A 23044-nucleotide genomic window follows, 5' to 3' on the forward strand; every position below is an offset into this window, starting at 1 on the left:
AGGACCCAGGCGCAGAGACGGGAGGCAAACGGGTTCAATGGCAAGGGGTTTAATTATAACAAACAAAAGGCGCTGCAGAGCAGGATGACAACAACAAAACAAAACTCACTGTGGCGTGGAACAAGAAACGAGGAACATGGCATGACAAGGACAACCAGGACAGGAATAACTAATGGACCAACACAGGAGGAAGGCAGAGACAAGACTTATATACAGACAGGGCAGACAAGACACAGGTGGACACGATCAGGGCTGAATGGGAACCAAAGGAAGTAAAACTCAAGAAACCAGACAAGACAGGAGACTTTCAAAATAAAACAGGAAACAGAAACAAGACAGAACAAGGACCAAAAACAAGACAACAAAATCAAATCATGACAGTAATGCTTAAAGTAACGTGTATTGATGGTTTCTTAATCTTTGTAAATAATGATACTAATGTTTACTCAAAAGCTGGGGGGCAAAGCTTTTTGCTGGGGGGGGGCAGCTTCCCCCTTTAGCTCCGCCCCTGCTGACTTGACTAAAAAAGCTAAGTTGACTTGAGTTTACTAAAATAACATTTTTTAATGAAAATCTTTTCACAGGGATGGATTTTTTGTTTCACTGAGGCAAATTATTAGTTTTTCAAACAGTAAAAAAATAAAATCAATTGGATTTTTCAAAATAGTCTACACATTTAAAGGAACATGCAAGAAAAAATCATCAGAAAATGGCACTGCGCTCAATGACACCATTTTCTGCACTTTTTCGTTTTTTAAATTTTTTTTCCATAAAAACTAATACATGGCCAGAATAACACCCTAAAAGAAATACTAAGTAATACTACCCATCGTGGTCCCTGAAGTCATAAAACGAGTTTTGTGTACTTCTGCCACCTGCTGTTTACGGCCTGAATTGGATGCACTATTGCTGAGTGAGCGAGGTCTGTCACGTTGGCTCTTTTTGACCCTCTGTGATTTCCGTAACACGCATTACTGCAACGTGCGAGCCCCGTAGTGAGGTCTTTAGGGTTAGAGTTGAAAACGCCGTGAGCAGAAACTATACACGTTGTAAGTATTGGTCATTATGACGGGGAAAATGTTTTAAGTATTGATTGTACATATTGAAAGGAAACGGGCTGTCTTTTTTATGGTAAAAGAAAAAAACATCCCATTCAGCATATTCGAGCGACATGCCGCGACCAATTGCGAAACCATGCTTCAATAACTAAACATATATGCACCGACATATTTTATCCATTGAAAATATAATATTTTCTCGACAGGCTCATGGTCACTTAGATGTAAAATTAGTGGTTTTCAGGGTCTTGAGGTGTGCGGGTTCTGTATTGACGTTAGTTAGCAATGGCAGCTAGCTAGCTCAGTCGAGTGTAATGAAAACAACATCAAATTCATTGCAAGTAGCATATATTATTATAGCAAGTTGTTGTTTGATGTTGGACTTTACGGTGTTTAACGTCCACGGAGTTTAGTTAAAGCCAAACTCTGTGTTATTTTGTTGCGGTGTATATAACTCGTTTGTTGAGCTTTGCAATGAAGTCGCACGAAAAAGGCATTACAATTTTTTTGGGCATTTATGCAGTAACAAAAACATAACCAGCTTTTTGGGCTCACAACTCAAAACCGTACACTACAAAATTGTTTCGTGAAAATGTAACACACATGTCTGACCTGCCAACTGCGCCCCACAGTGGTGAAAAACAAGCATTACACCACAGTTGGCAATGATCCACAAACCAGGTTTTTAACTGGACAAATACAGTGATCCCTTGCTATAACACGGTTTACTTTTCACGGTTTCGCTACTTCACGGATTTGCATCGTGCATTGTGTTCTGCATTCTGATTGGCTAAAAAGTCACTCAGCTTCTTCTCTACCTGTGCGTCAATAACGTTGCAGTTTAATATGTACACGTACGTAAAACAGCTTGCCAAATTTACATTATGTACGTGCAAATTCTCTTGATGTTGGCATGTCGGTGTATAAGGATGTTTTTGATGTTTTTGGGAAGAAGAAAAAAGAGCGACACCAACTATGATCACTATGTTCTTCTTCCCCCGAACAACACACCTGCAGCTGCACCGCGGGCTGCAAAAGAAGAAAACACTGCAGAGTAAAGTCAGGATGCAGCGGCTTAGTCTGGACTTAGAGCAGTTAAATACACCTATTTGTCCCACTGTACTTTTTTAAATCATTATTTTATAATGACAATTCTTCGGGTCGCGGTGGGCGGGGCTAATCTCCGCGATTTGAAGCCTTCTGTTCACATTGATGATTAAAATTATTATTTGACAGTACAGAACAGAAGTTATTTGTAGAAAAAAACGTTTCTAAGGTACTTTTATTGGTGAAACAAATGCTTGAGCCTGTAAAATGGTTTGTTCTGTCTTTTCAATGTATAATAGAGTATTTAAATGTATAATAATTGTTAAAAGATATAGAGGTTTCTACTTCACGGTTTTTGCCTATCACGGGTTCTTTCTGGAACGTAACCACCGCGAAAAACAAGGGTTTACTGTACATTCTTTTAGCAAGCTAAACTAAATGTATTTCTGTTGTGAAAGATAGTGGGTTTTCAAAATTCTCCTGAGTTTTTACTGAACAGTTGATGCACTTTCCACTGCAGCTTGCACTGAATGTCTGAAATAAACGAGCAAATAAGTTTTCTCTAGTACGCCAAGGAGAAAATAATGTCACCTTTCTCAGTTTTACCTGGTCCAACGTCACTATTTGGGTCAAAGCCTTGAATGAGATTTGATTAGGGAACACCACCAGGTCTGCTAAAGTTGACTATCAGCTCGCAACCCAGAAAACGTGTCATCATGGGTCAATTGTCATGTCATTTTTGCTCCACCACCATTTGGGGGGGGTTGCTGGAGCTTTTCCTCATCTTCTGCTAGTTTAGCTGTGCAGTAGATTGTTCAACGTGACCTTAAATTTTTATTTTTTATTTTTGTTTTTACAACTCATCATAGTTTGGAAATATCAATGCCTTTTTTTTCTAATTTCCCATTCAAAGCTCAGTTTTGTAAAGGGAATAATTAAGTATTCACATAACTTGCAATGAAAAGTAATTAAAGTGGAATTTTGATTATTAAAATTGGGAAATTTTAAATAAAAAACAAACAGAATGCAGACATTGATCCGTGGATGGGATGATTCTGCCTTTTTAAGTGAAGTTCAATCGATTTAATTAACCGGTTGCTGTGAACGCTGCACAAGTGGGACATCCTGATTTAGCAAAGATAAATGGAGTCTATGTCTGCAACTAACTAAAGAGATTATTTTCTCAGCATAAAATCTTTTAATAAAAAAAAAAACAATATTATTTCAAGGACATGAGAGGGGTTGGTTTTGGTGGAGGATGAAGAGGATAGGAGTAGGTAGAGGTGGATGTTTCGCCATGGTTACCCTATTATCAATGGTATTGAGCTCCAACACCAAAAATAACACCAGAATTTCTTGTTTTTATTAAATGTGAAGAAATCAAATATTAGATTTTCTGGAAAAGCTTTAATATTAATTCATTCATTTGAGAAGAATATCACAGGAACTTTAGAATGTTGTATACTATAGTAAAAATGTTTTTTTCTTTTTTTTTAATAAAATCTAATGAATGAGCTTTAATATTATTGGAATAAAACAAGTTCCCCCCCCCCCCCCCCCCCCCCATGGGGATAAGATGGAGCAGTAAAAGAATTTAAATCTACGTAATATAGTGAGAGCATCTTTGATCAAACATTTTGAATCCACTGGCATCTTAATTTTTTGCTTTCTACAGAACAATTATGGCTGAAAACCAAGAAGAAATGTCTCCAGTTGAGATGAAAGTGGCGAGACAATTGGAGGTAATTGAGATTTCAAATGTACTCTCAGGAAGTGTATGCATTTCTATATTTAAATCAGTTTTCTGTTCTTACCAAGTATTATTTTGGAGATCACAACCTTCCGAGAGATCGGTTCCTGAAGGAGCAGTTGCAGCTGGATGATGGCTGGGTTACCCTGGAGACCATGCTGAAATTCAACAGGTGGTTTTATTTTTTTTAATAGCATCCAACTCCAAGTAAACATTTCCTTTTTTACGTTTTTTTGGTCCTTTACCAACTCTGTCCTAAAATCTGTGTAAACGGAAATAAAGGAACTTTACATTGTTGGGCTCTTTGGCGCCCTCTTCAGTCAGAACTGTGATTGCATCCATTTCTAGGATTTTTTTTTTTTTCTAGATGATTGTTTTTGAACATATCACAGTTCATGTTATCTGACCAGACGATTGCATTTACACAATCAGGTTACATTCCGTTTAAATCGTATAATCTGAGAGCAGGCTGGCTCATCATTCGATCCCAGCCTTAACAACTGATGTGCATGACCTTTGTCTTTTTAGTTTATAGGTTAAAAGGTCAGCTCACAGATGCAGATCTGCAGGGAAGGAGGCAGCAGTCCTTCACCTTGAACCTGTAAAGTTCTGCTGCCTTTACTGCTGCTCCTCAGGACTGTGGAGAACTAGAAGCAAAAGAACTATTTCTCATCACTTGCCTCATTCAGCAGAATAGACTTGGAGACAGAGCAATTTCTAGGATGGTTAACATTGAAAACAGTTGTGTTGCATGTAAATGAATAACTCCAGTTCAGATGTTTATGCTGCTTTTCGGATGGCATTTTTCTGTTTTAACCCATTTTATTAAAGAGGTTAAATGTTTTATCTACAACATTTGATTTCATTGGATGGTTTTTTTTTTCTTTACATTTTATTGTGGAAGAAGATTAAAGGGCATTTAGTGTTGCTTCAGCAAAAGACATAACTCCAAGTGTCACCCAGATCATCTAAACACAGCTGAAATGCACCGATTCCACAAACAAAGGGAATGTTGATGGATTGACTCACAGAAGACTCACATTAGCTGTATGAAGTTTATATTTGCTGTGTTTACTTTTACCAACTCATGTATTCTCTGAAACAATTCAGCTGTAAAAAGAAAAGATTTTGAGTGTTTTTTTTCCTTTTCTTTATAGAAATCCCATAGAGTCATGTTGTTTTCTTTTCTTCGTCAATGGTTTTGTTGAAACTGGTGTGTTTCTGTTTTTTAGACTGAAGTCTTTGACCACAGAGAACAGCGTCATCATCTCCGCTCTGCAGAAATCAAAGACCGGCCTCTTGGAAATTAGCGAAGACAAGACTAAAGTCAGGAGATCACCGGACAAACCTTTACCAGAAGTGAACGATGAATACAAAGACGCAGTAAAACACAGATCTGTGTACATTGTGAGTTCTTAAACTGTATTGACATTCCTCCTTCTAGATAAACCCAGTGTGCATCTTTAGAAATGTATTTAAATCCAGACTACAAAAGGTCTTTATATTATGAACAGAAATAAGACAACCATTGAGAAATCATAGCAGTGATGTAAGAAATTATGGGATCGTGATACAGTTAAAGTCATTACCAACCAGGCTGTATATTTACTCTACATGTTCACAGCTTTTGTATTTGTAGTCACACTTTTTGAAACTTATTTCTAAATCTTTTTTTGTCCCCCTTTATAGAAAGGTTTTCCTCTTGAAACAACTCTGGATGAGATCCAGGAGTGGCTGAATGACAAAGGAGACGTGGAAAACGTTCAAATGAGGAGAACCCTGCAGAGGAAGTTCAAGGTAAATCTGCTGTGAATCACTCATCGTTACCTTTTAAATAATTATATCAAATTAGTATCAAATGCGAGGTTACTTATGAGTTCTCTGTCATTCCAGGGGTCTGTGTTCGTATGCTTTGGCAGTGAAGAATCGGCTAAACAGTTTTTGGAGCGATCAGACATCAAATCATTCAAAGACAATGACATGCTTGTGCTGTCGAGGTAGGTTTGTTGCCTTTCAGTGTTTAAGAACAATCTGTCAATAAAATCTGCCATTTTATCTTTTGCAAAAGGGGAAACTTTTAAAAATCCAAAGTTAAACTATAAATCAAGCCACACAGCCTCTACTTTTTACTTTTGTGAAAGGAGTGATGCAGAAATCAAAGAACACCGTTGAGTTGATTTAAACCAGGTTAGAAAACGATTAAGTTTGAAGATTCTTTAGTGGATCCGTCCCTCACCAATCATTGATAAAAGCTGGTTTTCACCACCTTGTCCAATACATTTAGGGTTTGTATTTTTTTTAATGTGCAATCAGATTTATGTGAGTTAGGTGATCATATAGTCGGATAATACACTGAAAATCCTGTTACAAAGTGGTGTGGGATGCATAAGCCATGTGTGTTCAAACCTCATAAAGTTTGACTTTTTAGCAGAATTCTTCCATGACTATTATACAGGCACAGCGCTCTGTTGCCAAACACAAACAGCCATTTGACACTACCGCTCATAAAAATGAAAAAAAAAAAACTAAATTCAAGTAGAAAGCAGCCGACATCAGTCCAATATGAGAGTAGATCTTTACAGTAAAGAATTGGAGGATTTAACAGTTTTGTGATTTAGCTGGAAATCCATTCAATCCCTCACTCATGTTCGACTTAGTTCTTTGGTGATGGTTGTTACATTTGTGGCTTTTCCAAATATTGAAACTATTTTAACATGTTTCTTGCAGGGAAGCCTACCACGAAATGAAGGCAAAAGAGAAAAAACAGTTCAAAGTGGAGACCAAAGCTAAAGCCAGACAGTAGGAACGCCTGCTTTATATACTTATTGGTAGCTTTTATTTTGAAAACTGAATCTCATTTAATACTTTTTTTTTTCTTTAGGGAAAGGGAGCAACAACAAAAAAATGCTGAAGAAACAGAAATGGTAAGCTGCCCCGAGTTTATACAAATACTTGACATATGTGTGAATAATGCACATTATTTAAATGCATAGTTTTTTTCCATTTCTGCACCAAAAATGCTTGGCTGAAATTACTACGTTTTTTTCGGTAAAACTGTCGTTTTCTAGAACAAAGTTTCTGCAGAGCGACAATAGTTTATTAGAAATTCATCGCAGTTGTTGGTGAGAAGTAAGCCCACGCTAACATGTAAGCCTCCCACCACAGCCCCCCACAACCCCAACCGAACATTAGCAGTGAAACAAAAATGCAGAGCAATATCTGAGCTATCCAGCGGAACAGTTTGGATCCAGATTCCAGCTCAGACGAGGAAAACAAAGACATTCATGGATCCATTTGTCTGCAAGTGGATGCATCAGAATGGAGCAGAGCAGGAAGCTTGTGGCCCTCTAATTGTAGTTTCCACCCAACAATCTACAATCTGCACCACGGGGGCGGCCGTGGTGCAGCGGTAGGGCGGTCGACCCATGATCATAAGATTGCAGGTTCGATTCCCGCCTTGCACGCCCATGTGTCGAAGTGTCCTTGGGCAAGACACTGAACCCCACCTTGCCTCTGGTGGGAGGTTGGCGCCAGTGTTCGGCAGCGGAGCTGCCGCCAGTGTGTGAATGTGTGTGTGCATGGGTGAATGGGACTGTGACTGTAAAGCGCTTTGGGCCTTCGTAAGAAGGTAGAAAGCGCTATATAAGTATACGCCATTTACCATTTACCATCTTTTTCAAACTACTTTTTTTTCCCCGTCTGCTCCTGATTCACCACAATTTGAATAAATACTCAAAAAGGCAGTTTTAATTTTCTTTATAAAAGTCCTCCATCTTGAGAAAAATGCTACAAGAACATGTTCAAAACACAATTTTCACTGAAGTGGGTCTTCATAAAATAAAGCTTCTTAAATTCTCAACTGGTTTTACGTTGATCTGCTTTTATAGGGACGTCTTTTGGAGGAACAGACGGGTTGTCTGCTGAAATTTTCTGGGGAGCTTGAAGACGTGTCAAGAGAAGATTTTCACAAACTGTTTTCAGGCCATGGAAACATTAAGTGGGTTGACTTTGCCAGAGGGGCCAAGGAGGTAAGCTAGCTTAGTACGAATAACATTAGAAAGGTCAAGTCCACAAGACTGTTCTTTTCAGCTTTTTTTTCCCAAAAAGGGCACCCTCCTTTTTGATGGAAATGCCAAGGAAGCCTTTGAAAAAGCCAAAGAAGCAAATGGGGGGGAACTGAAAATCAAGGACAACGTTGTTACGTGGGAGCTGCTGGAGGGAGACGAAGAGAAAGAAGTGATGAAGAAAATCATCGGAGCTCAACAAGAATCATTTAACAGATCTAAAGGAAGGGGTAAGTTCTTTATCTTCTGACCTAATGTGTCAAAAAACTCAAACCTTTTAAAGTTAAATTGTTTATTAATGTTGCTTTTTTGACTTACAAGGAGGAAGAGGACGATCAGGTGGGAGAGGAAGAGGAGGCTGGAGGGGAAGAGCTGGGAAAGGTCAAGGCAGAACTCCGTTCCAAGGAAAGAAGACAAAGTTTAACAGTGATGACGAGGAGGAGGAAGATGGTATGTTTAATGCAAGTAAAAACTTAATTTCTATTTTTTATAAATACAACATTAGTCTGTTTTCTGCTCTTCTTTCAGCTCCTGCTCCCCAAAAGAGAGAACTCGAAGACGGTGATGGCCCTGCAGCAAAAGTTGCCAAAACTGAAAATGGATCTTAATGACGAGAAAGCAGTTTTGTTTTTTTTATTCAAAACATTTATTACAAATAGACAAGTTAAATCCATTCCAGTGAAAGCTTCAGGCCTTGGAGAAACGTAGGAAGTCCACCTGAATATCGACCTAGAAGAAGAAATGTAAAGCTTAGGTTCAGTTTGCAGCCTTCAAGTTTATGTTGTGCCTCTCAAATTATTTGGATGATTTTCCTCTGAAGAGATTTTGTTTTTAGTCAACATAAACCTGCTTTCAACAATAATTTAATTTCTCCAGAATGTTTTAGTTGCTTTTTTTCTTTTCCTTTTTTTTAAAGACGTGTGATATTTGCAACGTATGTGCCGCATTGTTTTGTGTTTGTAGACTTCCTACACTGAGAAAATATGTACTTGGTTATTTTTTTTAAGTAAGCATATGAGAATAGAAAATAAAACATTTATAAAAACAAACAGACCTGCTTTTATTCTGACAGTGCGTGTGTTTAAAGGTTTACCGATTTCTTTTTGTGAAACTTGTAAGATGCTGGCAAATCATATCGTAGCTCTGAAGAAGAAGAAAAAAGTTTATTTATTTGGAGAGTTTAAAGAAATGTTTGACCTTGAACTTTACTGACCTGCAATGACTTCCATTTTTACTCCCCAATCTTTAGCCTTTTTTTGTATGTGCTGGAAATGGATAAAGAATAATGTCAAATTCTTAAAGATTCAGAAAAAAAAGACCAGGAAACATTGGAAAGCAGCTGAACTCGCCTCCCGCGTTGAAGTCTTGTGAAGCGAATACACGGCCGTTTCTGCCATTGTCAAAGCAGCTCTGAGAAACTTCATGTCCATACCTTGAAGCAAGGCCACATGGAATTAAATTTACATGCAAGCAGCGTGCCTGAGTACAATACATTTTCAGAAACTTAAAAAGTCCATTAGAAAATTGAACCAAGTAAAATTTCACTGTTTTTAGGGTTTTGGTAGTTAATCTGCCATCAAATTATATAGCCATTCTTGATGTCTAACACACAAGGTTAATTTTCTAAACATTTAATTTGATTTATTTCAGGCATTGTAGTCAAATCAATTAAGGATTTACCCACGTTTATCAAACTCATAACAGAAATGATCAAATGCATAGATTAAAAAAATCACTTAAATCACATATGCTTAATTAAAAACAGTGATCATTAAAGTCAAGTAGAGCTTGATTTATTGCTTGACAAGGAGTGAGAAGAAGCGATCTTATATAATCCCACCCCTACCGAGTTAATTCATTTTAAAATCCAGTTCTGATCAGATTCTTTCCAAGTAACAAAATCCAGTGTCTAGAAATGATTATTGTCAGAAAATATTCATTCATGATTTCAGTCAACAGTAACTGTTATGTAATAATCATTGATTATTATTAGAACACATTATCACATTAAATCAGTAATGATTGCTACACATGCAGATAAAGTAAAAAAAAATCAAGAGCTTATTAATTGTAATTAAAACATTTCAGTTATCATTAATGCACAATGTAAAACCCATTGGTTGTAACTAAAAGAGCTTTGATTATTTCTCTTCATTCAAGTTCACACATTTATTTGGAATCATTCAAACACCTGTTGATCCTTAACTCCCCTTATCTTTATATCGTGTAGTTTTTTTTTTAAAATACATTTTCTTGAATATTTGAAGATTGTTTGAGCTCATTACTTAACCCGTTCCAAAGTTTAGTGCCACACACCGACAGACAGAAACTTTTCTTCGTGGTTCTTATCAATTTGATCTTGAAGTTCCAACATCCCCTCAGTTTTTAGCCTCCTTCAATTTCTAAGAACTGTTATTGGATATTGATTGGTAACCATTTCCCCCTGGCTCGGTATAGAAGTTGTGTGGTGTAAAAATCCACAAGGTCATACAGTTTTAAAAGTCTGGATTGATCAAATAAATTTTTTGCATGATCAAGATAGCCTACTTTTTTTTTTTAATTACAATTCTGATGGCTCAAAACCGAACAGTAGAGTGTTTCTATGAGTACAGTCTAGTTTACTCATAGAAACAGTAGAGTAGAAGACAGTAATGAGCAGCAGTAATTTAATAAAGTACTTGTGCAAGTACAATGCTGGAGAGCTGAATGACAAAATAAAAAACCACTGCTGTTACCTTGGTTGTGTTTTGTCCCAAATGGTGGATTCATTATTACAGTGTCAAACCTATTGGCATAAACCTCTGCATTGAGGCAACACAAGTCGCACTGGATCAGGTCTAAACTAGGAATCTCAAATTCCTCCGCGTTTCTTCTAAAAATATCCAGCGCGTCACTGTCGATGTCAAAGCCCACGCACAAACTGCAGTAGAGGGAACACAAGGAGTTAGAAAATGACGTCATAACAGAGACATGCGTGATTCTTGAAAGAGGCTCCTACCCCGCGTCCAGCATCGCAGCACCGAGGCTGAGGACTCCGCAGCCGCATCCCAGATCTGCCACCAGTTTACCGTCGATGTCGCCGAAGGTGTTATGGATTGTGTAAAGCATGCATGCTAAATTTGAAGAAAACGTGTGTCAATAAATACATGAGCCAGAATCAGTTGAATGCTCATCCCGCACCACATTTACATTAAAGTTCAAGTTTAACCTGCGATATGAGGACTGGTTGGATACTGCTCCAGGAGAATTTTAGGCTCTTCAAACGTGTCCACCTGCTGCAGGCAGCTTTCTAACTCTTTAAGCTTCATTTGAAGCACCTCATATGATACAGCTATTATTCAATGTCAAGCGCCTACATATAACAGTAAACTGCTACCTCAAAATAAAAGTAAAAAGTTCCAGGACCACTTCCGCAATCATGTGCAACAACATAAGTCAACCGACAAAGCGGTAGAAATGAAGTGACAATGGTTCCTCCCAATCTCCTTTTAGCAAGTTGGCCAACCTTTTTTTTAGGGGGGAATTAAATTGAATTAAATTAAACTAAATAAAATTAAATAGCACTTTACAACTCTTTTAGAGTACCAAAGTTCTTTACAATAAAAGAAAGACAAAGAAACTTTATAATTAGGCAAATTAAGAAGAAAAAAAACCCAGCATAAAATAACAAACCTATAAGTAAAAAAAAACAAATACAAATACAGATAAGAATTCAATAAAATGAATAAAAGAAAAAATGAAATACTACCAAATACTGAGTGTAAGCTATGTTTTTAGTTGGCATGTTAAGGTCTGACATGGAATATTATTCCATAACTGAGGGCCGGCAAAGGAAAAGGCACGATCGCCCCAGTGTTTGTCGTCACCTGGGCACATGAAGCAATTACTGGTTGGTAGACCTTAAAACTCTGCAATGCATACAAACAGTTAAGAGCTCAGTAAGTATGGTAAACTGGGGCAAGACCATGATGAGCTTTAAAAAAATGTAAAATCTAAAATGAACAGGGAACCAGTGAAGTGAACTGAGGACCGGAATGATGGGTGCTTTTTGGATGTTCCAATTAATACTGCATTTTGAACTAACTGAAGGCGACTAAGTCATCGCTGGGTGACACCAAAGTACATTGAGTAGCAATAATCTATCCTAGAGGTTATCAGGGAGTGGATGGCTGTTTTGAGATCACCAGGGCTCAGTGAAGGTTTAGCTTTAGCTAAAAGGCACAAGTGATAGAAGCTCATTTTGACAATAAAGTTAATCTGTTTGATAACTTTTAAACAGCTGTCAAAGATAACCTCCTGATTTCTGACTCATTCAAATACAGAAAATTCTGGCTCAGTCTGGCCACGTCATCAATGCACTCAGTTAAAACTATTTTTTAAAATGAGGGTTAGATATATATCTGCAGATTATCTGCATAACAATAAAAAGAGGCATTATGTTGTGCAATGACAGAACAAGTGGGCAGCAGATATAAAGAAAACAGAGCAGGACAAAGTATGGAGCCTTGTGGTACCCACAGGATAGAGGACCCACAGATGAGCATCATGGGAAATCTTAATCATAAAGCAACCATATCAATGTGGAATATTGATGTTTAAATAGCAATTTATGAATGTTTAGCAATTTTCCAGACATGTATTTTATTAGTTTATTTAACCTTTATTTATTTAGGCAGATTGAGGAAAAAAACGTATTTTTCAACTGTGGCCAGGCAAAAGGTAAAACCTTTTGAGAAAGAGAATTAAAGGAGTTACAAGAGACACATAGAAAAAACTGGAATAGGGAAATAACAGCAATTACTTAGAATAATGAGAAAAGATAGACGTTTCAATAATCACCAAAGAAAAATGACTGTTATAGCTTATTTCCTAAACTAATCAAACAAACTGGATTTCAATTTACAATGGTCATTAAAAACATGGTGATGCAACAGTCATGTGGGTGGTCAACCTGCACTTGAACCAAACAGTGCATGCGACTGTGTCTGAACAGACATCAGGTGGATTTTTACTGTTCCAAAGAAAAGATTCAGTCCGAAAAAAATCCCATGTATTCACATGTTTGCGTTTAAAACTAATTATGTAGCATACTAAGGCGACGTGACGAATCTTATCGCGAGATATCGCGAGATCATGGATGCAAGACAACAAAAATAAATTTGTGAACAACAAGCCAGAGTGCATGATGGCGGCATCGTTGCTGCGCCGGGACAAGAGAGCTACTGCCGCCAAGTTGAAGGCAGACTTAAACCGAACTGACAATAGCACTGGGCTTCAACAACTTCAGGAGCTTCTTGACGTTGTTTTGAATCCCGAAAAACCAGCGTCGGACACAGAAGCTCTGGACTGGTGTAAATGTCTGATTGCAGGAGGCGAAGGTTTCGAGGAGTTCTGCAAAACCGTCCGCTCCTATGACAACGCGACTCTTTGCGGTCTGGTTTGGACGGCTAATTTTGTGGCGTACCGATGCCGGACCTGTGGGATTTCTCCGTGCATGTCACTGTGCGCTGAGTGTTTTAATAATGGAGACCACACAAGCCATGACTTTAATATGTTCAGGAGTCAGGCTGGCGGGGCCTGTGACTGTGGAGACGGTAATGTCATGCGAGACAGTGGGTAAGTCCAAGCTACCTGCTAGCCCTTAGCAAGCAATGCTAGCTAAGGGCTAGCACGAATCCATTTGACAGGCGTTCTGCTGTAGCAGTTGCTTAAAATATACAAATCAGCGTGCTTGTCATCGATCTATTTGTATTCCTATGTGAATTTTGCGATAAAACTTTTTTTTCTACTAAATACTAACCAATTCTTAGAATGGGATTAAGATTACCCTGTCATCTTTCCTTTTCCGCCTGTCGGAGAGAAATTATAAATGGATGCTTCACTCGAGTAAGAATTTTTAGTGTGGTTGCTGTTAGATTTCATTACCATGTTTCACACTTTTATCTCTCTCCCGTTAAAAATAAAATTAAAAAATACAACAACGCACACATCAGAGAACAGCGCTGTTGCAAAATGTTTAGACGATATGCATGTCATGTCACATTTATGATGCTATATCTGTGGTGAACTTTCAATAAATTGTCATATGACACTAGAGTAGCAATATTAAGTTGACCTAGAGGAGGTCTGTTGTGTGGTCAGGTGAGTTGCCTTTTAAGAAGTGATTTAGCTTTGACTACCAATAAAATCAAGCTTTATTTAATTTTTATTTATTTCTTGTTGTTGTTGACGTCATCCTATGGAGTTGGAGGGAAAAATGTTTTCAGAATCAGAACCAGGATTCAAAATGAAAATTGTGATGCTCTCCAATGTTTTACAAGAATATATAGAAGTTGGGGTTAAAAAAAAAGTAAAAATGAAATTTAAATATATATTAAAACAAAATCTAAACATATTTTAAGGAAGAAAATGCATAATTTTACCATTTGTAATCACAAGGTTTTTTTGTTTTGGGTTGCTTTCAAATCCAGCATTCTGCCTTTTTCCTATGTTTATGATAGTTTAAATCTGGGGTTAAAATAATATTTTAAAAACATCAAAAGCAGGACACCAACAGCAATCATCTAGTCATTTTTCAGTTTTTTACATTTTCATCTCATTATGATCATATGAACGGCACGTGATAGTTGTCAAGTTAAAATTTTGGTCATGGAAAGTGCATTAATTTATGAAATTAAGTCAAACTCGTTCAATTAGTTTGGCTGAAATGTTGCTAAATAGCAAATGTTTATTCTTAAGGCATTTTCAGTTAATTTCAACAATAGTGCTTGCTGAAAATACAGCCTTGGCACATTTGTATGCTTTCTTTTTTCTAATTTCTTTTTTATCTCGCCAGGTTTTGCAGACGGCATCGGTTGAAGACGGGGGAAAATGTTCCTTCAATACCCTGCGATCTTCTCCTAATGTCTGAGATGGTTCTTCCTCGCTTTATCCTGTTTATCATACAGTATCTGAGAGATGGATATGTGGAGCAAGGTGAAAACTTTGATATCATTGTTTTTCTCTAAAAAGCACAAAAACATCACTTTCATTTTTTTTAAATAAATATATATAAAATGTTTGCAGGCACGATGCATTTACACAACATTCCAAAACATCAAAATATTTTCTTGCAAAACCACATCTGTACACAAGTGATACCCATGTTGCAAAAAGTGTTTACATCTAATTAAGTGTTTGGTCTTGTGACTTGTATCGGTTATCTTGGCTTACCAGACTCCTCCACTGAAAGAGATCTACAGAAGGTCCTGCAACAGCTGGAACCTCAGATCTCCTTCTTGGAAGAACTCACAAAGATGGGAGGAGCCATGAGGACTGTACTGACAAAGATCCTGACCAATCAGCAGACATTTATGGATCTTAGCATGGGTAACGAGCATTTTTTTGTCTAATATAAGAATTCTCGTAGATGGAGGTATTATTTTTCCGGTTTAATAGAAAAATTGTTTCCTTTGGGTTTTTTCTTCCACTGTTCAAGGCCAAGAGGACAATTTGTATGCGAAGAAGAACTATGAAAAGTATTTATCAGCACTGAAGAACTCTGGTCTGGTATCTGTTGAGGAGAAAACTCTAGGGGCTGCTGAAGTCACTGATGGAGCAGACGGAGGTGCAGGAGCAGTGGTCTTGATGGGTAAGACTATAAGTCCTGTTTTTAAAACAAAAGTCATAAATATAGTTGCTTGTTTTATGCAGCTGTGGAGACACTTTAGTCAGATATTTTTGTTCTTCGGATTTTTTCTTTTTGCAATATTCAATGACAGTAAAGTTTTATTTGTTACCAAATGACAAGCATGATAGTTAACATCTTCCACAGTCGAAATTACTGCATATTTTTTAGGATTGTTGAATAGATAAATTAACACTCGCATAGATGCTGATAGACGAGGCTTCAGGGAAACACCTCGGGCTCATAAAAGCAAATGTAGCGGGCTTTCTTTAGTTTGCTGAACGCTATGAGGAAATGAAATTACATTACAAAATGACGGTTTTCTTTGATTTACCTAGGTAAATGAAGTTAAAAACAATTCCTGTGTTTGATATTCTTTTTATAATTAGTTTGTTAATTCAACAACAGGTGTAACACAACAAAGAGTTCTGCTTATCGGTCTGCATTTTTTTTGTACAGCTTCTTTTCTATAGCTGAATTATTGACACAGATTAAAAAAAAAAAAAATTGTGTTATTTTTGTGTTGTTAGACTCTTGACTGCCCGGATGAGTCACAGTGGACTCTCGAGTAGGGTCACCACTGATCAGTTCTTTCTGGACACTGTGGACACTGACCTTGCCTGTGGTTCTATGCAGATTGTGACTGTTTCCCATGCCTCAAGTTTTCTTGTAGAATTGCAGCAGAATTTGTTGCATATGAATTTGAATTTTCTGTAGGTCTTTACTGTCAACAGGCTCAATTCCATCGTATATGTAAGATTCATAGCTCTTCTGCCAGGTCGTAGTAGTATCCACTTTCAGTCTACCAAGTTAGAATGTCATCGGTTATGCAACGCTACACACACATCCCACACCAAAAAATGTCACTACACGTTATCTGAACCTTACTAAAGACTAAATTCAGCTACAGTTCTATTGTTTGTAAATCTTTCATATAATATTTGACTTTTCTGAACTCACAGCAGGTTGAATATTTTGCATTCAAAATAGGAACCTTCAGCTGAAGTTGAGAATTTTTTTTTAGACATCAATATGCCCATTATCCAGACAGATTGCAGCCAAACGGCACAGTTTGAGTCAAATTAAATAGCATAACAGCATTTTTCAAACAGCTGTTGGATCATGATCCAAACTGTTTTAAGATCACAAGATCTCCAAGGGACTCCCCAAAGAGTTTAATCTCTGTGTGACCTCCAGAGAGAAAGGTAAGTCCAAACCAGACATCCCTTGTCTGCTTTATACAAGGTACAGCCCCAGTGGACATCCCATTGGTTTCCTAAAGGGACTAACAAGAATTAAATGAAGCCTCTACTGCACGGCAGCGATCTCTGTATAATAAAAATAAACGATACTTACAAAACTCCTCAACCTAAAGTTCTGATGTATCCTGGACCAGCCTCGAGTAAGCCATGGCAAGAGGGCTGCAGCATAAAAGGTTTAAAGGTTTATGTAGGTCACACCAGGCAGACTTTGTCTTTTTTCCGACAGATGCAGCCAATCAATTTGGAGACCAATGGTTGTAAGGAGGCACAATATTACAAAAACCCCAAGTCAATCGCAGGTTTTGTCAAATAATAATTTCACTTTTATCCATCTACTGCTGTGTCTTCCTGACCTGGGACACAAGCAAGGCGGGACCTCTTGAGCCGGAGTTAGGCAGTACTGCCGAAAAGATTTCAACACAGTTTAACATGCCACAAACTTTTCCATTAAGCATTGTGAAACTCTCATTAGTCACCAGTTACCATGAACTTGCAGCCTCTCCTGAGCAGAGCTCCTCTGTCATTAAAAGTCTTTACAGCTTAAGCTACTGTGTCTTCTTCAATTTTTAAACAAAATGTTAATGATTAAAGATGAATAAATCCCCCCCTGGCTGTAATGCAGTGATCATTACATGGAGGTTACAATCAGAAAGAAAAAAAATCTACCTGCAAAATTTTCTTTTCCTGTGAAAAACCAACAAATTTGGGTACAGCCAAGGAAAATAATGAAAAAATGAAGAAAGAATAAATATGTAAAACATTTACAGTTGTACAACTAAAGATGTGAGCACATAATCAAAGAATATATGTTGTAAAATAACACAGAAACCATGTGTATCACTTGCTGATTCACACTAAAACCTGACGTTGTTCTACTTGAGTGCGTTCAGTGACGTGAGGAAAGGATGGGGATGAATTGGTTGTTATGAATTTAACAATATTTTTTTTTTCTTCAGGATCCACTGTACCAGGGAGCCCAGATGAGTCCTGCAAAGAGGTTTGTCGTACTAAAATCTTTATTTTCTTCAAAAAAATCAACATTATTATTTTGAAATGGTTTGGTTAGCTTTGTCTCTTCTGTAACTGTTTTCATTATTTTTATGTGAACTCTTAAAAAAAACTCTTACCATGTTCTGATTTTGATGTATTCAAAGTCAGGAGTTATTTCTTTTTTTTTTTTGCTTTCCTTAAATGTTGTGTAATTAAGTTTTGTTTCTCCAGGAGGATCAAGATGGAGGACAGTCTGTTGGCCAGAGGAAGAGGGTAAAGCTGAGTTGCAATACCAAAGGTATAAACTAAAAGTGGAACTAAGATACTAATATAGAAACTGAAATGAATTTTCTGTCTAGAATTTCTTTTTCTCATCTACCCCTTCAGATCCTTGCATTATCGAATCACTAAAGCATAAGTGCTTTCTGGAAGAATTGCTCTTTTGGACGATAAAATATGAGTTTCCTCAGAAAATGGTCACTTTCCTATTAAACATGTTGCCAGATCAAGATTACAAGGTACTTTTTCTTCCATGTTCAAATTAATTGGGTCTTTTACTGCATTTGGGTGGGTGTGTTTTGTTGTTACGTAGATTATACTCATTCATTTTGTTATATATTGATTTACCTGTTGCTTAAGGATGTAATACAAGATGCAAAAACAAGCTTGTGGTGAATCTTCTTTGTCCTTGGCAGATCACCTTCACCAAAACGTTTGTTCAGCATTACGCCTTCATCATGAAAACACTGATGAAGAGCCACGAATCCGATACGATGTCCAACCGCATCGTTCACATCAGCGTGCAGCTGTTCAGCAACGAGGAGCTGGCCAGACACATGACGGAGGAGTGTCAGCTGCTGGATATCATGGTCACAGTCCTCCTCTACATGATGGAAAGTTGTCTTATTAAAAGTGAACTTCAAGGTACGTCACCTGGAAGTGTGGATCTATTTTGTCTACTAGCATTTGCAGGCTTTTTGAAATTGCTTTGTAAAAAGCTAAACACTTGGTTGATGGCTAGAATAATTGCGCTGCAAAAACTGATTCTTGAGAAAGTTAATAGATCCTTGTTTCAAGAAAAAATATTCTTATCAAAAAAGCTTTTCAATAGCAAAATAATCTGAGTTTAACAAAACCTAACAATTCTTGGTTAGTCCATTTTTCTTACCCCATTGACAGATTTTTTATCTTAAAAGAAAATGTAGCTACTGTAACTGTAATACTTTTTGACATATTTCTAGTATTATTTTTGTATTATCTATGTTAGGTCTGTGCAAAAAGAACAAAACAGCTCCCTGCATTCCAAATACAAAAAAAGTGAAAGATGATCATTTTGGTTGGCTCTTGATTGTACATTAAAAAATGTAATTTCATTGTTTTCAACTGGAGGGTCTGTAACTTTGAGGAATTTTTTTTTACATGTTTTAAAACACATTTAAAATATGAATTTGGTGTTTTTGTTTATTTTTTTTCTGTTAGATGAAGAGAACAATCGTCACGTTGTGGTGAACTGCAGTGAAGCGCTGTTGAAAAACAACACCTACTGGCCCCTAGTTAGTGATTTTATTAACATTCTTTCACACCAAAGTGTAGCAAAAAAGTTCCTGGAGGATCACTCCCTGCTAATGCTGTGGATGAGCTTTGTCTCATTTTTTCAAGGTAAGTCTGTCTTAGATTGGTTCTTTGAATCTACTACAGTATTATTGGAAGCCTCAACTCTGTTGAAGGGCTAAAGTCCCTCTCCAATAATTTTTTTAAAATCTGTTTTTATAGTGTTTTGGTCTTTTAATTATGTTTTCATCCAAAATCAAAACACCCGGGTCATTTTCTAACATAGTTTCTGCAGAGCGGCAGAAGTTTATTAGAAATTCGCCTCTGAGTTGTGGGATCATTGGCGTGGAGCAACCCCTTCCCCTCCCTGTTGTGGAGTTTGGATGTGGCCAGCCCAGCAGCTTTTCTATGTCACCATTGAGCTACTTTTCAAACAGCATTTCTCTGTCTGCCCCGGATTCTCAACAATTTTAATCCAGAAATGCTCAGAAATGCATTTCTAAGCTTAATTTTCTAGAAATGTCCATCAGAAAAATGAGCTTGGCATTATCTGATATCATGTTAAGGGTAATATTGAGATTAAGTGTTTTGGACTGTGGATAAGCTTTGTAAAACACGATCCACCTGTCCTCTAAAGTCACATTTTTTTGTTGCAGGTATGAATCTGAATAAGCGAGAGTTGAATGAACATGTGGAGTTTGAGTCTCAGACATACTATGCAGCCTTTGCAGCAGAGCTTGAGGCCTGTGCACAGCCTATGTGGGGCCTCCTAACACACTGCAAAGTCAAAGTAAGTTCTAGCTTTACACTTACTCTTGTTAACACATCATTTTAACATTTAAATGTACTTTTTCTGTATGCTCAGGAGACACAGGAATACACAAGAACGGTGGTTCGCTACTGTTTGGAGACCCTGCAGATCTGGTTTGATGCCATTGGCTTTATTGATGAGGTACATTTCAGCTACTGTTTTTATGATCAGTTTTTGTTTCCTAAAGCTTTTCTTTTTTTATTTTATTTTTTGTTTATAACTTGTTTTTAATCTCTTATAGCCTGCTTCAAATCAAGTAACATTTCATCTCCCACTTCATCGCTACTACGCCATGTTCCTCAGTAGGGTATGTCACATGAGTTTATCTCTTCATTTGTTGTATATTTTGTACATTTCTGCTCTAAAGTTCAATGGAAAAAAATTTTAGGCTGTAAAATGTCAAGGCTTGGATTTGGACAGCCTTCTGCCCGACCAAGAGATGCTTATGAAGATCATGGTGCATCCACTCCAAATACAGGTACATTACTACTAGGCTGAAAAATTGCATTGACCTTTTCATTTGCGTAAGATGTTACAGCTTGTTATTTTTAAAAACGATTTTCTGTGTGACTTTAGGCAAGTTTGTCTGAAATCCACAGCAACATGTGGGTCAGAAATGGTCTGCAGATCAAAGGACAGGCTATGACTTATGTACAGTCGCACTTTTGCAACTCCATGATTGACCCAGACATTTATCTGCTTCAGGTTAGACGTGCACCATCTCAGATTACATTTACATTACATTAATGATAGTTTTTTCCTGTTTCATTTGAAAACTCTTCTTTTCTGCTTGTTCATTTAGGTTTGCGCCTCAAGACTTGATCCCGACTACTTTATCTCAAGTGTTTTTGAGAGGTCTTGAATTCTCTTTTTCCGTTAAATCCTGCTGCATGCAGCATTTCTTGTTTCAACATTTTACCGCTTCACACAATACTCTTTTTATTTTTCCATTTGACAGATTTAAAGTGGTCGACCTCCTAACTATGGCGTCTCAGCACCAGAATGCTGTGTTGGATTCCGAGCAGGAAAGACCCATGTTGGAGGGAGCGCTCACTTTTCTTGTTATCCTGACGAGCCTCCGCATCCATCTTGGTAAGTTTTATGAAAGTTTTTGTTTCATGTCTACGATAGTACCGACTATTATTACTCTTACATGATTTATTTACTGCAAACCTCGTTGTTGTTGACTCTGTTTTTTTCCTCAGCTGTGAGAATCCTAACGTTTTTGTAGAATTCTTTTCTTTGAACAAAATTTGCGTTCTTATTTCATACAGGGCTCTGTTTGTTAGAGGTTTTGGAGACAAAGTCAGAGATGCCAGACTGAGATGGTTCATACACGTCCAGAGGACGGACGGTGAATATAGTGGTAGAAAGATGCTGAGTCTGGAACTGCCATGGAAGGGGTCTAGACTAGAGGAAGACCAGAGAGGAGGTTTATACAGTGAATGAAGACATGAAAGTAGCTGGTGTTAGAAGAGGACGCATAAGACAGGGTTAGAGAGAGGAATCTGATTTGCTGTGGCGACCCCTGCAGGGAGAAGACAACTTCGTACAGGACTGTCTTCATTGAAACATTTTTGGAGCAGGAAGAGTATTGACAAAGAAATGTCAGGTTTCTGACTTCTCTCTCAAAAATCCAGATACAACTGGGTATGTTCTTTTTAAAAATGTAGAAAAAATGTGGCATGTGAATGGATTACAGTTTTTGGCCTAAATTGACAATTCTTTATTAAAGTGACATTGAATTTTTCAATTTTGTTTGTTTAGCTCAGAGCAAACAAACTCTGGAAGTTCTGCTTTCCTGCTGTACAGAGTCTGCACTGTTTGATTTATTTATTTATTTATATATGTGGAGTTTTAAGTTTTGTTTTTGTCACTTTTCTTGTTGTGCAAAATAAACGCTTTGTCGGTTTACTCACTGCCTTTCATTTTCCTTCCAGGAATGACAGACGATGAGATCCTTCGAGCTGAGATGGTCTCTCAGTTGTGTATGAATGATCGTACTCACAGTGCCCTCTTAGATCTTGTATCCTTCTCTACTTCATTCACAATAATCCTAATACACCAGCGATCAACCGCATTCTGTTGCGACCACTTTTTCCTTAAGAATGCTTTCCTAGATTCCTGAGAATCCTAACCCAAAGAGCGGCGTCGTACCAGGCAGCTGCAGCTTTGAGGATATGCTGTCGGCGGTGGCGGACTTTAAAGCGCCCGTGTTTGAGCCGGGAGGCTCCATGCAGCAGGGCATGTACACACCCAAAGGTAGGACTGTAATTAAGAAAACATATTTAGATCTGTTTAACATGTGGACATTTATCACTTTGTAAAATTTTTAAACATTAAAACAAGACACCATATCTTAACCTTTTTTGATAATTGTCATGTTTACGTTCATTGTATCTTAAAAAAAAAACAAATTATCAGTGTATTAAGTTTTGTTTTAAAGCTGACATTATAAATGCAGCATGTTTAGTTAATCGATTTATTCAAAGGCTCATGGTCATCTTTTTTTTTTAGTTTTTTTTTTACAAACTTTATTAAATGTAACAATTCAATACACAACAATGCAAAACGGCAACAAGAAAGGAACAAACCAGGGGGTTATTATTACATTTTATACAAAGACATTGATACTGACGCACAGATCGAATGTTTTAATGGCTTTCTTATTGTGTTCATGTATTGTTTGAACTCATTGATAAAGATAGAAAAATGAGGGGGATAAATTTGTAACTTTGGATTTATGAATGTGCCACTTGCATAAAAATAATACAAGGTTAATGATGTACAGTCAGGACCATAAATATTTGGACAGAGGCGCATTCTTTTTAATTTTGAGCCCATG

General features: G+C 37.3%; 3 protein-coding genes across 4 annotated transcripts in view; 2 read left to right on the top strand and 1 right to left on the bottom strand.

Moving 5' to 3' along the window:
- Nucleotides 1-896: 896 nt before the first annotated feature.
- On the top strand, nt 897-8968 carry ssb (small RNA binding exonuclease protection factor La). Its single transcript, XM_004081746.5, has 12 exons — nt 897-1049; nt 3781-3847; nt 3924-4027; nt 5088-5262; nt 5545-5652; nt 5749-5852; nt 6583-6654; nt 6737-6779; nt 7743-7883; nt 7963-8149; nt 8241-8369; nt 8448-8968. The coding sequence occupies exons 2-12, from the start codon at nt 3788-3790 to the stop codon at nt 8525-8527; spliced, it is 1203 nt and encodes a 400-aa protein (XP_004081794.1). The 5' UTR covers nt 897-1049; nt 3781-3787; the 3' UTR covers nt 8528-8968.
- On the bottom strand, nt 8542-11369 carry mettl5 (methyltransferase 5, N6-adenosine). Its single transcript, XM_004081747.5, has 7 exons — nt 11128-11369; nt 10918-11032; nt 10655-10839; nt 9269-9351; nt 9133-9184; nt 9013-9062; nt 8542-8648 (listed from the first exon to the last, which is right to left on the bottom strand). The coding sequence occupies exons 1-7, from the start codon at nt 11225-11227 to the stop codon at nt 8607-8609; spliced, it is 627 nt and encodes a 208-aa protein (XP_004081795.1). The 5' UTR covers nt 11228-11369; the 3' UTR covers nt 8542-8606.
- Nucleotides 11370-13000: 1631 nt separating this feature from the next.
- ubr3 (ubiquitin protein ligase E3 component n-recognin 3) overlaps nt 13001-23044 on the top strand; it is a 37150-nt gene continuing 27106 nt past the window's right edge. Inside the window, exons 1-18 of one of the 2 annotated variants that reach the window (XM_023950541.2) lie at nt 13001-13535; nt 14755-14894; nt 15135-15287; nt 15397-15549; nt 17804-17844; nt 18069-18135; nt 18225-18355; nt 18533-18761; nt 19317-19496; nt 20045-20178; nt 20254-20340; nt 20441-20506; nt 20588-20677; nt 20776-20904; nt 21002-21054; nt 21158-21291; nt 22140-22225; nt 22320-22461. In XM_023950541.2, the coding sequence (XP_023806309.2) occupies nt 13057-13535; nt 14755-14894; nt 15135-15287; nt 15397-15549; nt 17804-17844; nt 18069-18135; nt 18225-18355; nt 18533-18761; nt 19317-19496; nt 20045-20178; nt 20254-20340; nt 20441-20506; nt 20588-20677; nt 20776-20904; nt 21002-21054; nt 21158-21291; nt 22140-22225; nt 22320-22461 (2494 nt within the window). In that variant the 5' untranslated portion in view covers nt 13001-13056. The remainder of the gene's footprint in view (nt 13536-14754; nt 14895-15134; nt 15288-15396; nt 15550-17803; nt 17845-18068; nt 18136-18224; nt 18356-18532; nt 18762-19316; nt 19497-20044; nt 20179-20253; nt 20341-20440; nt 20507-20587; nt 20678-20775; nt 20905-21001; nt 21055-21157; nt 21292-22139; nt 22226-22319; nt 22462-23044) is intronic. The other variant, XM_023950542.2, reaches the window with a different exon arrangement.

The sequence above is a fragment of the Oryzias latipes genome, chromosome 21 (assembly GCF_053564925.1).
Source record: "Oryzias latipes strain Hd-rR chromosome 21, Olatipes_Hd-rR_3.1".
In the NCBI taxonomy this organism is placed as follows: domain Eukaryota; kingdom Metazoa; phylum Chordata; class Actinopteri; order Beloniformes; family Adrianichthyidae; genus Oryzias; species Oryzias latipes.

What these genes read in the sequence shown, in the direction of transcription:
- ssb (XM_004081746.5), top strand. Translation starts at nt 3,788, where the DNA reads ATGGCTGAAAACCAAGAAGAAATGTCTCCAGTTGAGATGAAAGTGGCG. An exon ending in ATGCTGAAGAAACAGAAATG is followed by an intron (nt 6,780 to 7,742) that starts GTAAGCTGCCCC and finishes CTGCTTTTATAG; the next exon opens with GGACGTCTTTTGGAGGAACA. An exon ending in TTGCCAGAGGGGCCAAGGAG is followed by an intron (nt 7,884 to 7,962) that starts GTAAGCTAGCTT and finishes TTTCCCAAAAAG; the next exon opens with GGCACCCTCCTTTTTGATGG.
- mettl5 (XM_004081747.5), bottom strand. Translation starts at nt 11,227, where the DNA reads ATGAAGCTTAAAGAGTTAGAAAGCTGCCTGCAGCAGGTGGACACGTTT. An exon ending in ACAAGACTTCAACGCGGGAG is followed by an intron (nt 9,185 to 9,268) that starts GCGAGTTCAGCT and finishes ATCCATTTCCAG; the next exon opens with CACATACAAAAAAAGGCTAA. An exon ending in AGTTTCACAAAAAGAAATCG is followed by an intron (nt 8,649 to 9,012) that starts GTAAACCTTTAA and finishes TTCTTCTTCTAG; the next exon opens with GTCGATATTCAGGTGGACTT.